We start from the raw sequence: 14664 nt of genomic DNA, 5'->3' as shown, positions 1-14664 counted from the left end.
CTCTTTGAGGTCAGCTAGATACTTTGAACAGTTTCTCATCCAGTGACCATTTTCTCCACAATGAAAGCAAGTCCCTTTTGGGGTCTTCCTTTTGGAGGTTTTAGTGTTCTTGTTCTCTTTGCTTTTGGATGACTTTTTAGGCTTCTCACATATTAATGCAATGTTCAAGTTTGATTTCCATTTCATGTAGTTTTCACCAGTCAACTTTTCATTAGCAAGTAAAGAAGATACAGGATTTGAGCTAGACATAATTGCTGAAAATAAATAAATAAACAAAATGAATCTATGCATATAATAAATATCAGTTATTTTCAGAATAGTAAACGTGATGCATGAATGCAACAAAAAACACATAAAAAATAATTACTAATTCCACGGTTAATTAATTTGAACATTAATGGACCAGCCTTATGGTAGGTCAGACTAATTCCAAATTAATTTTGAGACAAGCTCTCAAATTTATAAGTTAAAACTTAAATCAATATTTCTCTTTTGACTTAGAAACAACCGTTTGTTTGGTCAAGAATACACTAGTCCGCTTGAAAGCCTAATGTACCTTGTGAGTGTAACCCATTATTTTAGATCAATGACTTAACTCAAGAGTGTGCCTTAGGGTCAGTCAAACTTGAAATACATCATTAAATCCTATTCTTGAAAAAGAAGTTTGCCTTGAGAATAACACAGTCGGAAGCCTTCCTTAGGGGGACACAAGCAATGGTGCCGCGAGGCCCTCTCCATATTACCTCGGTGCTAACTAATAATGGAGACCATGGGACTTATTGTCATAACTCCCTCTCCCACTCACTATTTTAGAACATGTGTTTTCTCAAAACATCCTATGCTTTTTAATTGGTTGTAAAAATAAAGTGATCTATTTTTACCAAATGATATTCTAATAATTACTAATCAAATTAAGCAAAAATTAAAATTATAGAACTATGCCCTAATTAGTTCAATTTTAGTTTGCTATAATTTCTAAGAATATCATTTATAATTTAATAAAATAATTTTATTAAATACCAGAAATTAAACAACTTTTAAAATCTATTTCCGCTCTTGAACTAGTTAAAAACTAGATTTATTATTATATGGACCAGCATATAATCACATAGGACAATCCTAAGGCATGTTTCTACTCATATGAGATGCATGCTCAATTTTAAATATTGTGTAGGTTATATGTATGGCATGTCAAAAAATGCATGATAAAGTATTAAACAATTTAATCACATTCAAACATTTAAATAAATAAATACTAGCTAAATAAATAAATAAATGTGGGCCGGGTGTCTTGGGTATTTCTAGAAAAATTACAACACTTGCAAAAATATACACACAAATGTAATAAACTAAATAAGACCTAAATAGATCTCTATCTATTACTTAGGGCCTTCACCAGTAGTTTTGATCCACTAAGCCACTTATCCATTTAATTTTGAATTAAAATAACTTTTAATTATCTTAAACAAATTTTAAGAATAATTAACTTGGGTTTAATGCCCGATAAGTTATTAGGCCCAGATTTGAATTTGGGCTCATACAATTAATTCAAAATAAAACAAATTTTAATTATGGGTTAACTTAATTAAGCCCATAATTTAAATGGACAATTTTTGGATGCAAGCTTGATATCGCCCAATAACTCATAAGCGGTCGCAGTAGTAATCGGGCTATGTCGTATCCACAGAGAGGCAAACACAACTAAAGATTAGATTAGTAAATAAAAGATAAAAATCAAGTAGAATCGAAGAGATGAATTTTGTGAAATTGAGATAATAGAATAGGGAAAATGATCAGATAAAGAGCATGGCAAGGCAGAGATGCAGTGCTGTAAAACCTATTCTAATATTGATATTAATTCAAAACACAGTTGCAATTCTACACCATTAATTGCAACTGGAAGATGTATATGTTAAAAACACAAATTAAATAATCTAGATTAAATTGAATCTAACTCCTAATTTCATAGCATATCATAATATATATCTAAGAGCGACAAAATACCAATGGAAGAATGCAGTAAAAGACATAATATAACAAATATACTAAAATAAATTAACAATCTAAGTTACATAAGAAAAGCATGACTGAACTTATGTAAAAGATGCTAAATAATTTTAGAAAAGAAATTAGAAGATGAGAAACAAAATAATTAATGAGATATGGAAATGAAGCATAAGAAGAATCAATATCACTATTGAGAATAAGAAGTACAAAAACTACACTCTAACCTCACCAATATTTCTAAAATAGTTCACTCATTTTTGTCACCTAAAACAAGTAAAACTAAACTAGAAACAAGAAAAGAAACAAAATAATAAAGTGTATTTTTCCCACTCTCCAACCTGATAATTTACAGTGGCTTTGGTTCTCTATTTATCGAGAAAATAGGACCAAAAACGACTAAAAATCGTGTACAAAATAGTGGGGGAAGTGGCTCAAAAAGTTGATGAAAATGGGAAGTGGCTGCTGGTAAAGTGGAGACACGGATGGGACGTGCGTCAGATCGTGTCAGGCGGATGGGACGCATGTCAGGCGCGTCAGGTGGATGGGACGCATGTCAGGCGCGTCAGGTGGCAGCTCGGATTGGACAGCGCGTCAGACGGCGTCAGGGCGGCTCGGATTAGACAGCGCATCAGACGGCGTCAGGGCGGCTTGGCTTGGCTGGCTGGCTGCTTGGCCATTTTCTTCATGATTTCTTCAATTTTAATTCTTTCTTTTTCCTTTCTTTTTCTTTGTGTCAAAAATATATTTTATTTCCTGAAAATTACACACAAATTAAATTAAAATTAATATTTTCAAATATAAAATATATGACAATAAATCCATGAAAATATTAATTAAAACTTAATTAATTTTACACTTTAAGATTAATAAAATAATATTTTTGAGCACTAATCAAAGTTCTAGGGTTTAGAAACCCTAGGGGCGGCTGCATGTGGTGGCTCGACATGAGACATGTGGCTGGGGTGCGGCAGACGCAGGGGCGCAGGCTGGGCAAGGGCGTGGGCTGGGGAGTTGCTGGGCGAGGCGCTGGGCAGGTGCGCAAGGCCGCGCAGGGGCGCGGGGCACCTGGGCAGGAGCGCGCTGGGCATGGCGCAGGGGCGCGAGCTCTCGGCTTGGTGAGGTGCGCAGGGCATAGGGCGCCTGGCAGGCAACACGCCGGGGCTGGGTGAGGCTCGGACTTCGGGGCTCGGGCCTTACAGAATTTTCAAATAATTTTAACACAGAAAATTAAAATTACAAAAACTCCTATGCCCCAAAATGGCTTACATTTTTCATCTAGAATTTTAAGAACAATTCCTAAACCCAAAACACCATATAATTAACGACCCTTAAGAACAAACTATTATCATACATACATCCATCCATTCACATATATTACAATAACATAAGAATGCATATTATGCCCACACAGTAATTAATGTATGCAGAGATTAATGACCGCTATTGTACAAATTGTTAGGAACGAGTTTCCTAATACGCAGCGGAATGGTTGTGTGGTTGGCCCAGTGTACAACAAAAATTTTGTAACATATTTAAACTACCTTTAAATATGCGGATCCATTAATATACATACATTAATCATAAACAAGATAAGGATAGAATTCGTACCTCTTGAAGCCTATCAAGTATCATTGCTATCTTTTCGTATTTAGAACGATCTTCCTATCCAAGCCGCTCCCACGTACTCACACCAAGATCTTCCAAAGCATTCTCTACACCTCAAGAAATGTGTGGGCACTTAGAGAATGAAGGATAGTTTATTTGTGATTCTACTTGATGTACTTAACACATGAGATCAAGAGAATAGGCTTGAGAATTGGTTCTTTATTTTCAGGGAGAGAAAACTATCGTTCTATTTTTCACAGAGCGAATGTTCAGAGTTGTCTTACATCACTTATCTGAATAATTTTCTGATTAGTCATACTTAAAAGAAAATATTCAAGTTTTAAAAAATAAATCTGTAACAATTTTACAATTTACTTTTTAATTAATTAATTATTCTATTAATGAAAAAAATCTAAAAAACCAATTTTTGAATTATTCATTAATTAATTAATTAAATAAATAAAATTGAAAATTCCATCCCTGAAAATGATGGCCCTACACGCCACACACAGTCCATGGACTGTGTGTGAACATGTTGCTTCCTAATTTCTAGGGATATTGGTTTTTCAAATTTTATTTAATTATTTATTCAAATTACTTTGTCAGATAAGATCTAACAACCTGATAACTAATTCAAATTAATTATCTTTTTAATTAATTATCAAATATAATTAATTATTTGAATAAATATTAATCTTTTAAATTCAAATCCAATTTGAACTTATCAGATTATTATCTCTAACTCAAATAAAGATATTTAATTAATTTTACCAATTAATTAAATCCAAATTTTCGAAAATAAATATTTAATTTATTATAATTTTGAAAATTATAATTAATTAAATTTTGTAATTAATTTAATTATTTAATATAATTTCAAAAATTATACAATAATTAAATATTAATTAATTTTGTTAACTACAACTAATTTGTAATTAATTAATTAATCAATATTATCATATAATTGCATATTTGGCCTGAAGAACAAATTTTTTCTTAAATATGTCTTTAAACTTTTTTCCCTCCATATCAACTCTTACCTTGAACAATATTGATAGAGCCGCTATGGGGACCTATGGACCTATAATTCCAAGCTCCAATAAATTTGAGATTATTAATTAAACTCTTTAATTAAATAATCTTAATTTATTAATCTCATGATTATTCCACTATAAATATGAGACTGCGCTCTTGTAATTATAGACTTTTCATTTACTGAGTACTTTATAATCATAAAGCGTCCATTGATATAATCATTGCATACAACTTGACCCTCTAATAATGGTTCATAATTAATCGGGAATAAAATTACCGTTTTACCCTTTTAATTATCTCTTGTTTCCTTAAGTACCATTAACTCTACTAGTAAAGGTTAATTCATAACTAAATAATGAATTTGAGCTCAATAACCTTTCAGTCCCAAAAGTCAACCCTTAAGAGAACCATCATTCAATCTCTTGCGAGAAGGTATAGATTCCATATCTGTATACTATGTTCCCAGCGATCTATATTAATGAGTTTCCAAAACAAAAGTTTCTAGCCTGATTATTCTGACAGACCCTAACAAGTGAATCAAAGAACTCATATAACATAAACAGGAGTTCATAGTAACTTCATGATTAAGATCTATTTGTATATGATCATCAGTTGATATATTTGATTAATACTTCGAAATGGTATTTAACTAAGTATTAATAAACATATCTGATCTAGTTCTATATATTCTCTAATATATAAAGCACCTCCACTAAAGTGTCCTACCACACTACTGATCCGGATCTAGATCACATGTATTCATAATACTAGTGGACCGTACTTGCAGTAATTAATCTAAAGATTCCATAACTTTATTTTACTGCGAACTATTCAGGTTCATTTATCTCAAACACAATCCTCTCGTACCAATATGTGTTTGAGATCACATATATGAACTTAGGAATTTTCCTGATATTTACATAATATTATCATAGAATAATATAGTCCATAAAATATCTGCATAACAAATTCAATTCATTTATTTATTTCATAAAAACAATGTCTACTACATATGCTTTCAGGGCACATTTCCAACACATAATACCCAAAATACCCCTTGACTCGCCCTGAGTCAGATTCTCAACCCCGTTGTGACTTTCTGGCTAACTGCTCCCTAGGACTGTCTCGGATCATGCTGCACAGATATATTTCAAAAAAAGATCACATTTATCACATTTATACCCTCAACGAGCTAAAATCACAGACATACCCCTAATATCCAAACGAGGCCTACATGCATATTTAATTCAACTAAACAAGCATCTCTATAAAATATTCACATAAATACACACATTATATCCATAACTCACTTACTGCCCTCCAGGCACGCTAATCAAGGCCCTAAGCCTTATTAGCAAATTTGGGTCGTTACAGTTGTGATGTCAGATCTGCCATTTCTTTATGATGTCGAACATCAATGAACATGTCAATTTCCTCCTCATGGGAGTACTCAGAAAAATCTTTTAGATCATCAACAACCACATTAGCAGATTCCATAATAGTTTGGGTTCTCATGTTATAAACACAATAAGCCCTACTATTGGTGGAATATCCAAGAAAAACTCCCAAATCGCTTTTGGCATCAAATTTGCCCAGATTCTCACGATCTCTAAGAATATAACACAGACACCCAAATACATTAAAATAATTGACATTGGGTTTTCTACTTTTCCAGATCTCATATGGAGTTTTTTTTTTTTTTTGATGGAAAAATGAATATATTGCACCAAACCAGCAAGAATACAAAACAAGCTCAAAGAGCCAAACAAAAACTTTTACATCTGAGTAACAGCCTCAAAAAATGCCACCTCACTAGCCTTAACTTTCAGCTTAGGAAGCCTGGCTAATCTAGACCTTATACTAAACTTAATCAACTGAATTACATGAGCAATAGCCAAAGATCTCAACTCAAACACACAGAGGTTTTTATTTCTCCAGATCATGTACACAGAAGCTGCCAAGGCAGCAGCATATATCTGATGCTTCAAACTTTTCGGCTTCCCACACATCCAGGTACACCAATGCTCATAAGTAATCGGCCATAAATCCCTACCCAACCAATCCATCATTTGAGCCCTGAGCTGTTGAGAAAAGGGACAAACAAAAAACAAATGGGCATGAGATTCCTGCTCCATTTCACAAACAGGACACAGTAAAGAAGGCAGCTCCAAGTTACAATAATGCAGCTTATCCCGAGTAAGGAGATGACCAAGAGAAGCTTGCCAAAGGATGAATCTATGCTTCGGGACTACCACAGAGCACCAAACCACATTAGCAAACTCAAATCTTTCCCTGTTGAGTAATCTGTAATACAGCAATTTCAAACAGAGTTTATCACTCTTCACAGCCGCAGCTAAACTGATAGCAGAGAAAACAGATCTCAATTTCACTAATCTCCTCCAATACCAACTAACATCCTGAGGAATAGAATAGGACCAAAAATCCTGACCCTTTAGATAGATTGAGTCCACCCATTTCACCCATAGAATGTCTTGCTTACTAGAAACAGCCCACACAAACTTAGCAAGGAGAACTGTGTTCCAAGAGCAACCTTCCTTAAAGCCAAGACCACCCATACACTTCGTAAGACAAACTTGACTCCAGGCAGTGAAGTGTAATTTACTGCGGTTAGCATTGCCATCTTTAACTCCCCAAAGAAAATTTCTACACAAACGATCTATCTCCTTAGAAACACTCTTAGGGAGCATAAAAATGCTCATCCAAAAAGACCTCAAACTCAAAAGCACTGTATTAACCAGTTGAGCCCTCCCTGCAAATGAGAGATGACGGCTAGCCCAAGTATGAAGTTTTTGCTGAATCTTAGTAATGATGATAGCACAATCTCCAGCCTTCCACTTAGTTGTTCGAAGAGGAACCCCTAAATATTTGAGAGGAAAGTTCCCTTCAGTGAACTGAAGCTTCCCAAGCAATTGTTGAGTCTCTCTATCATCTAATCCCCCAAAAAAGACATGCGACTTCTGTAAGTTAGCAGACAAACCCGAAGCCTTGCAAAAGTCAGTAAAACTATCCCTCATTATCTGAACAGAATTAGAGACTCCCTTACAAAAAATAACCAAATCATCAGCAAAACACAGATTGAATAGCTTAAGAGATTTGCATTTCGGGTGGAATCTAAACCTCTTATCCAAAGAAGCTTGACTTAACAGCCTAGTACAGTACTCCATAGCTAAAACAAACAACAACGGAGAGATTGGGTCCCTTTGTCTAAGGCCTTTTTTGCCTCTAAACTCCCCTTGAATTCTACCATTCATAAGAATCAAATAGGAAGGGTCCTTCAAACACGCCATAATCCACTTGATAAACTTGATAGGAAAACAAAACTCTGAGAGAATGGTCTCCATAAAATTCCAATCTAGCATGTCATAGGCTTTACTCAGATCAATTTTCATCACACACCTAGGGGAAGCATTTTTCCTATTATAGCCTTTTATAATATCCTGAAGAATAAGGATATTATGCGCCAACAACCTATTTTTAACAAAAGCTCCTTGGTTTTGATGGACTAAACTAGGCAGAACTGTAGCCAACCTACCATAGAGCATTTTTGAAATACACTTGTAGATAACATTGCAACACGCTATAGGCCTATAATCTGCTGCCTTAGCTGGAGTCTCAATTTTAGGAACCAAGCAAATGGTAGCCATATTAACTTCCTCTGGCATGAAACCACTCTCAAAGAAGTCGAAAACAGCCTCTGAAACTTCAGCTTCTAAACTGCCCCACATGGCTTTAAAAAAGCCAGAACCGAACCCATCCGGCCCCGGACTTTTTATAGAACTAATACTAAACAAGGCATCCTTCACTTCCTTTTTAGTAAACAGTCTAACTAGCTTAATTTGCTGCTCCAAGGATCAACAATGACCAAGTCTAAAACAGGAGGTCTGAATAGGAAATGAACATTACTATTACTACCCATAATTTTCTGAAAATGATTCACAAAATGCGCCACAACATCTTCAAACTTCTCAATTAAGTGACCCGATTCCGAAACCACTGAAGTAATGCAATTATTGGCTCTTCTTTGTTTTAAACACGCATGAAAATAAGCCGTGTTATCATCCCCATAATGCAGCCAATCAACCTTGCTTTTTTGTCTCAAAAAACTGTCATAAGCTTTAGAATGATAAGCAAAACAGGTACCAGCCAGTGACTCCTCCCTTTGTAACTCAATCGAGTGGGGATTCCTCTGAAGCGAACCTTGAGTAGCTTGATACTTCTCCTTCGCCAAACTGTAATGCTGAGCAACATCACCCACAACATGCTTGTTAAACTTGCATAAAACAACCTTAAGTCTACTCAGCTTTCTGACAATACGCACCAGCCCTTTTCCTTTAATAGGTTTATTCCAGCTCTGCAAAACAGTGTCCTTAAATCTCATGTGCTCAGTCCACATATTAAAAAATCTAAAAGGCTTAAGACCACTGTTAACAGCAACTCCCATTTTGATAATGCAATAACAGTGATCAGATAGAAGGTCCCAGTTAAACAAAGCTTCAGCTTGAGGGAACAAACCCAGCCATTCTTCATTTTTAAACACTCTATCCAGTTTAGAGTAGATTCTATTATCATTCTCTTGTTTGTTAGTCCAAGTAAAATGAGACCCTGTGGAACGCAGCTCATCAACTAAACCCAAAGCCCTCCATTTTTGAGCATCCTCCAACTCAACAGCAGAAATGATTCGGCCACCCACTCTATCAGTACCCTCAAAAACAACATTGAAGTCCCCTGCCACAACCCAAGGTTTAACAGGGAAACTTAACCCAGCAAGATCACTCCAAAGAGGAAGTCTACGCTCAGTGGTATTCCTGAGGCTGCCACAAAACCAGAACACCTTACTAGATTTAATCCCTTTAACACATATGTGAACAAATTGGTCACTGTCCATCATAATCTCAACAGTCACCACCTGAGGCTGCCACAAAACCAGAATACGACCCTCCGAATTAGCACCCGAGTAGTAATTCCACCCTTTAAAATAAGAACTCATCATTTTCCCAATTTTATCACCATAAAGTTTGGTCTCCAACAAAGCTCCAAGACTAATCTTATTCACAAAACAGAATTTACTCAGAGAAACCCGTTTCTCCCTTTTATTAATACCTCTAACATTCCAGCTAAGCATGTTGTGACTCTCCATTAAACAAACTTGTTGACGCTAATCCCAAGTTTGTGACCTCCATAACCTTATCTTGCAAAGCACCATATGAGTTTCTCAGATTGCTCTGTGTCTTCCTATTTACCTTCTTATTACCACCTACCCTTTTAGGAGTACTCCATTCCAAACTGTCTTTCTCATTAGAATTCCTATTTGGTGCTACTATGTGATCTGAATTCTTTAATTGAACCTGAGGCTCAGAAATCCCCTGACCTTCAGATAACCCCATACCAGCTAAATCCTTCGTATCAACAACCTTTCCCCCACTAGAAGCACTTTTTTCTTCTAAAGCTGGCAACTGGTTCACATCACCTTGTTTAGACTCAACTTTTCCAATATGACCTTTCTGCCTCCAAATCTCAATAGGCTTCCTATTACACATACTTTATGTATGACCAAACACCATACAACCTCTGCATTGTGTTGGGAGCCATTCAAACTCCAGAAGTTGTTCCATTAGTTGCCCTTTCTCATTGAGCAATTGAATAGATTTAGGGAGAGCCTCAGAGATTTCAATTTCAACTAACACTCTAGCAAATTGCATCATCGACCTTTCCTTAGTAACTTTGTCTACCAGTAGCGGGTTCCCTATTGTGATCACAAGAGCACTTAAGCATTTCGTACCCCAATATTGCAGACCTAGCCCTGGCAATCTAATCCAAACAGGGACAGTTTTCACTGCCTTAAGTGTATCCAAGTCAGCCGACCAAGGCTTCACTATCACTGGTTTTCTATCAAAGTGCAGAACCCCAGCTTCCAACACCAAATCTCTTGTGGCCTCATCTCGAAACTTAACAAGTGTAAGACCATAATTAAGCCGAGCAATTCTCTCAATCCCTAGTTTACCCCAAATCCTCTTAACAAATCCCTCAAAAATAGCAAATGGTGGGTTAGCCCCAAGCACCATACAAACCATAGCTGAGTTTCAGAAAGAAGTCTCGACTTGGATCTCATCCAAATCAACCTGGGCAATTCGAATGCCTTCCTTAACAATTGGCTCCTCAAATGTAAGTTTGGCCCCTCCCTGATTAGGCAACAAGGAGCGAAACTGGGTCCACTTATCTTTAGCCTGACTCAGAAAATCATCTTCACCAACACCCTGATCCTTCCCGATCTCTCTAGTCCCCAAAATACCAGACGGATCCCTTTTAGGATCCAATGAATCTCGAGTACCAAAATCTGGGAATTCCACCATCGAATCCTTGAACTCATCGTCTAATTCCTCTGGTACATCATCAGCCTTCTCAGTTCTGCGTTCTTCACACGTCTCTTGAATCAGAGGAGAAGCAATCACCGTCGAAATTGAAGCAGGCTTTTGGTTGTTCTTCTTGCGTCTCTCCATGGAGAAACCAGAGCTCACCGTTCTCCTTTTTTATTAAAAAAATATTATCACATATGGAGTTTTATTTGTACCTGGACGCAAAAAAACACGATTAATTGTGTAACAAGTAGTATTAATTGCTTCAGCCCACAATTTCTTTGTGAGTTTTTTGGTATTAGCACAACTCTGGCCATTTCCTGCAAAATACGATTTTTCTGTTCCACTACCCCATTTTGTTCTGGGGTTTTGGGTGCAGAAAATTCATGCAAAATTCCAAAAAGATTTACATTACTCATCATAAACAGAATTTTCAAACTCCTTACCATGATCACTTCATTTTCTTACAATCTTTCCAATGTTACAATTTTTTTCAACTCTTAGTCTTGTACATAGAGTTTGAAAAGCTTCAAATGTATATGAATTTTCTCTTTAGAAATATACCCAAGTAAATCTAGAGAAATCATCCACACATACAAAAATGTATCTCTTACCATTAATACTTTCAACCTGTATAGGACCCATGAGATCCATATGCAATAATTCCAACACATGTGAAGTATTAATATCAAATAGTGCTTTATGGGAAATTTTTAACTGTTTTCCCAATTGACATGATTCTCACTTACCAAGTGCTTCTTTACCTAGCTTGGGTATACCACATATGAGATCTTCTTTAGCAATCTTTTTCAAGTTTTTGAAATTTATATGTCCAAGTTTTTCATGCCACAGATCAGTATTATTAAAACTTGATGATGATGCATGACATGTGAATTTTTGTGTGAGTGTGTAACAATTATCCAAAGAACGAGAACCTTTAAGAATAATGTCACCACTTTGGTTTACAACATTACACTCATCATGCAAAAAATTAACAAGAAAACCTTGGTCACAAATTTGGCTTATGCTAATTAAGTTGGCTTTCAGCCCATCAACAAGAAGCACATTTTTCAGTTTTGGTAACCCTTCAATGTTTAGAGTACCTTTACCTAAAATATTTCATGTCATTCCATCCCCGAATGTTACTACTCCACACTTCAAGGATTTTAAGTTGGTGAGTATGTTGGCATTACCTGTCATATGTCTTGAACAACCGCTATCAAAGTACCATGAACTAGATGCATGTATTTTATGACAAGTAAAGGTAGCCAAACAAACAGAGTTATCTTTCTTGACCCATATTGTTTTTTATTTTGAATTTCTTTTGGTCAAGAATTGATTCATGCTACCAAATTGTTTAACATAATTCTTTTTAAACAAATTTAACAGAGAAAAACACTTAGGTCTTATGTGTCCTTTCATCCCACAAAAATGACAAAATGGTACAAATTGTCCAATGTTTCTCTTCGGAGAAATTTTCTTTAGTTGTAGATCTGTTGGAACAGATAACAACTTCGTGGTCTCTGAAGAGTTACTTGTTCCTGCAAAACGGTTAGTTGGCACAACAGTCGGATAATTCAGGGATTTTACAAAAACCGTTTTTCTTGAGAATTCAGATCCATTAGATCCTAATCCACTGTAATCACCAGCATTTTTTCCTGCATAGAGAATATCATCTAAAATTCCAGATCTTGGATTAAGCATTTTGACACATTTTTGCATAAGATCAATTTCTTTACTCAAAGAATTAATTTGATCATTTTTGGAAGCAATAAACATCTTAAGTTCTTCAATTTTTTCAACAGATTTTTTATTATTACTAGCCATTAATCGATTCTCAAAGCAAACTTTTAGCCATTGATCATACATTATTTTATAAGACTCTTTCAATGACTCATCATCTAATTCAGAATCATCAGAGTCAATGTCAGAATTCTCACTATTCTGAACAAAATTATTAAGGCATAACATATCCTTGTAATCAACTGAAGAAAAAACCATACATCTGTGAACAGAGGTTAAGGCAACATTGTTTTCTTCTTCATCACTCTGTTTAGAGTCTTGATCACTCCAAGTGGCTTCCATGACTTTATTTTTCTGTAAGGTATTTGCACACTCATATTGAATGTGTTCAAATCATTCACATTCCCTGCACTGAATACCCTTTTTATTAGTCTCAAAGGGTTTAGAAAAATTACCTTTTGGGTTTTTGGATATGGCCTTTTTGTTTCCCAATTTCTTTATGTACGTTTGAAATTTTTTTGTTAACAAAGCCGTCTCATCATCCGAACTTTCCTTCTTTTCTCTGGAAGATTTCAAGGCAATAGATTTCTCCTTGATTTCTTCTGTTTTACCTTTTTGTCTAATTTATTGGTTTAGTTCAAAAGTTCGGAGTGAACCCATCAATTCTTCTACTTTTATTTTGTCAAGATCTTTTACTTCTTCAATTGCAGTTAGCTTAGTCTGAAACCTGTCAGGGAGAATTCTAACAATTTTTCAAACCAAAACATTCTCTTCAAGTTTCTCACCAAGAGCAAAATATTCGTTAGCAATATATGACAATTTCTCATAAAATTCAGTGAGGGTTTCATTTTCATTCATTTTCAAATTTTGTTGTGAGCATAACAAGCCTAGAACGCTTGACATCAACAGTTCCTTCAAATTGAGTTTGAAGGATTTTCCAAGCATCTTTGGCCGAAATACATGAAGAAATCAATTTAATGTAACATTCACCAACACCATTAAAAATAGCATGTAATGCTTTATTATTGTAACTGGACAGTTTATCTTCAGCATCAGTCCAATCAAGTTCAGATTTTACCTTAGTTACATCTTTGCTTTCTGCTGGAGGAGTCCAACCACTCAAAACAACTCTACAAGTCTTTTCATCTTGAGATTTGATGAAGGCTCTCCTTCTAACTTTCCAATATGGATAGTTCGAATCATTGAGTAAAGGGGGCGAGTTATGGAGCCTCCTTATGTGAAAAAAGACTTTGAAAGAACAAGAACAACAAACGGAAAAAACCAAGACCGCACTAAAAGATGAGTGACCCGCTCTGATACCAATTAAAATTCCGTTTTTAGTAATTACCAAATTAATTAAACCATGTGAATTAATTAAAGTGCGAAATGATAATTAAATGTTTAAACATATTTCAATTCTGTTGGGACAAAATCCGAACGTGTCACGATAGAACCTGAACACAATAAAAAGACAGTGCAAAAAATAATAAAGAACACAACGAATTTTTACAAGGTTCAAAAACACTTTCGGATAACCTACTCCTTGGGGCCACGCCTAGATAATAAAATCAATTGATAAAGAATCACAAGTACAAAATATTGACTTAAATAAAACAAGATTCCCTCTTGAGATTTGCCGCAACTTTTTGTTGTACTTCTCTTCACTATTCTGATCTTGATTGAAACGCTCAACCACTTGAACTCCCTTCAATGGCCAGTGAGTGCTTGCATCCTCCCGACGCAAGGCTTGTAAAACTCCTCTCATGAAGATTATAAAAGTTGTGTTCAAATTACAATGTGTATTCACTCATGAACGTGGTATAAACTCACCATAAAAAACTAACCACTCATTTTTTCACAAGATCACGTGAATACTGTGATCTTGAATACAAATAAGGAA

The 14664-nt window shown here is 35.3% G+C and overlaps 1 protein-coding gene across 1 annotated transcript; it reads right to left on the bottom strand.

Annotated features, from left to right (window-relative positions):
* Window positions 1-8494: 8494 nt before the first annotated feature.
* Window positions 8495-10205, bottom strand: LOC133813456 (uncharacterized). Its single transcript, XM_062246870.1, has 2 exons — window positions 9852-10205; window positions 8495-9712 (listed from the first exon to the last, which is right to left on the bottom strand). The coding sequence occupies exons 1-2, from the start codon at window positions 10203-10205 to the stop codon at window positions 8495-8497; spliced, it is 1572 nt and encodes a 523-aa protein (XP_062102854.1).
* Between the last annotated feature and the right edge of the window lie 4459 nt (window positions 10206-14664).

This window comes from Humulus lupulus, chromosome 1 (genome assembly GCF_963169125.1).
Source record: "Humulus lupulus chromosome 1, drHumLupu1.1, whole genome shotgun sequence".
Lineage (NCBI taxonomy): Eukaryota > Viridiplantae > Streptophyta > Magnoliopsida > Rosales > Cannabaceae > Humulus > Humulus lupulus.
The sequence above is the reverse complement of the archived record's forward strand: the minus strand, read 5'-3'. Positions and strand labels throughout refer to the sequence as shown.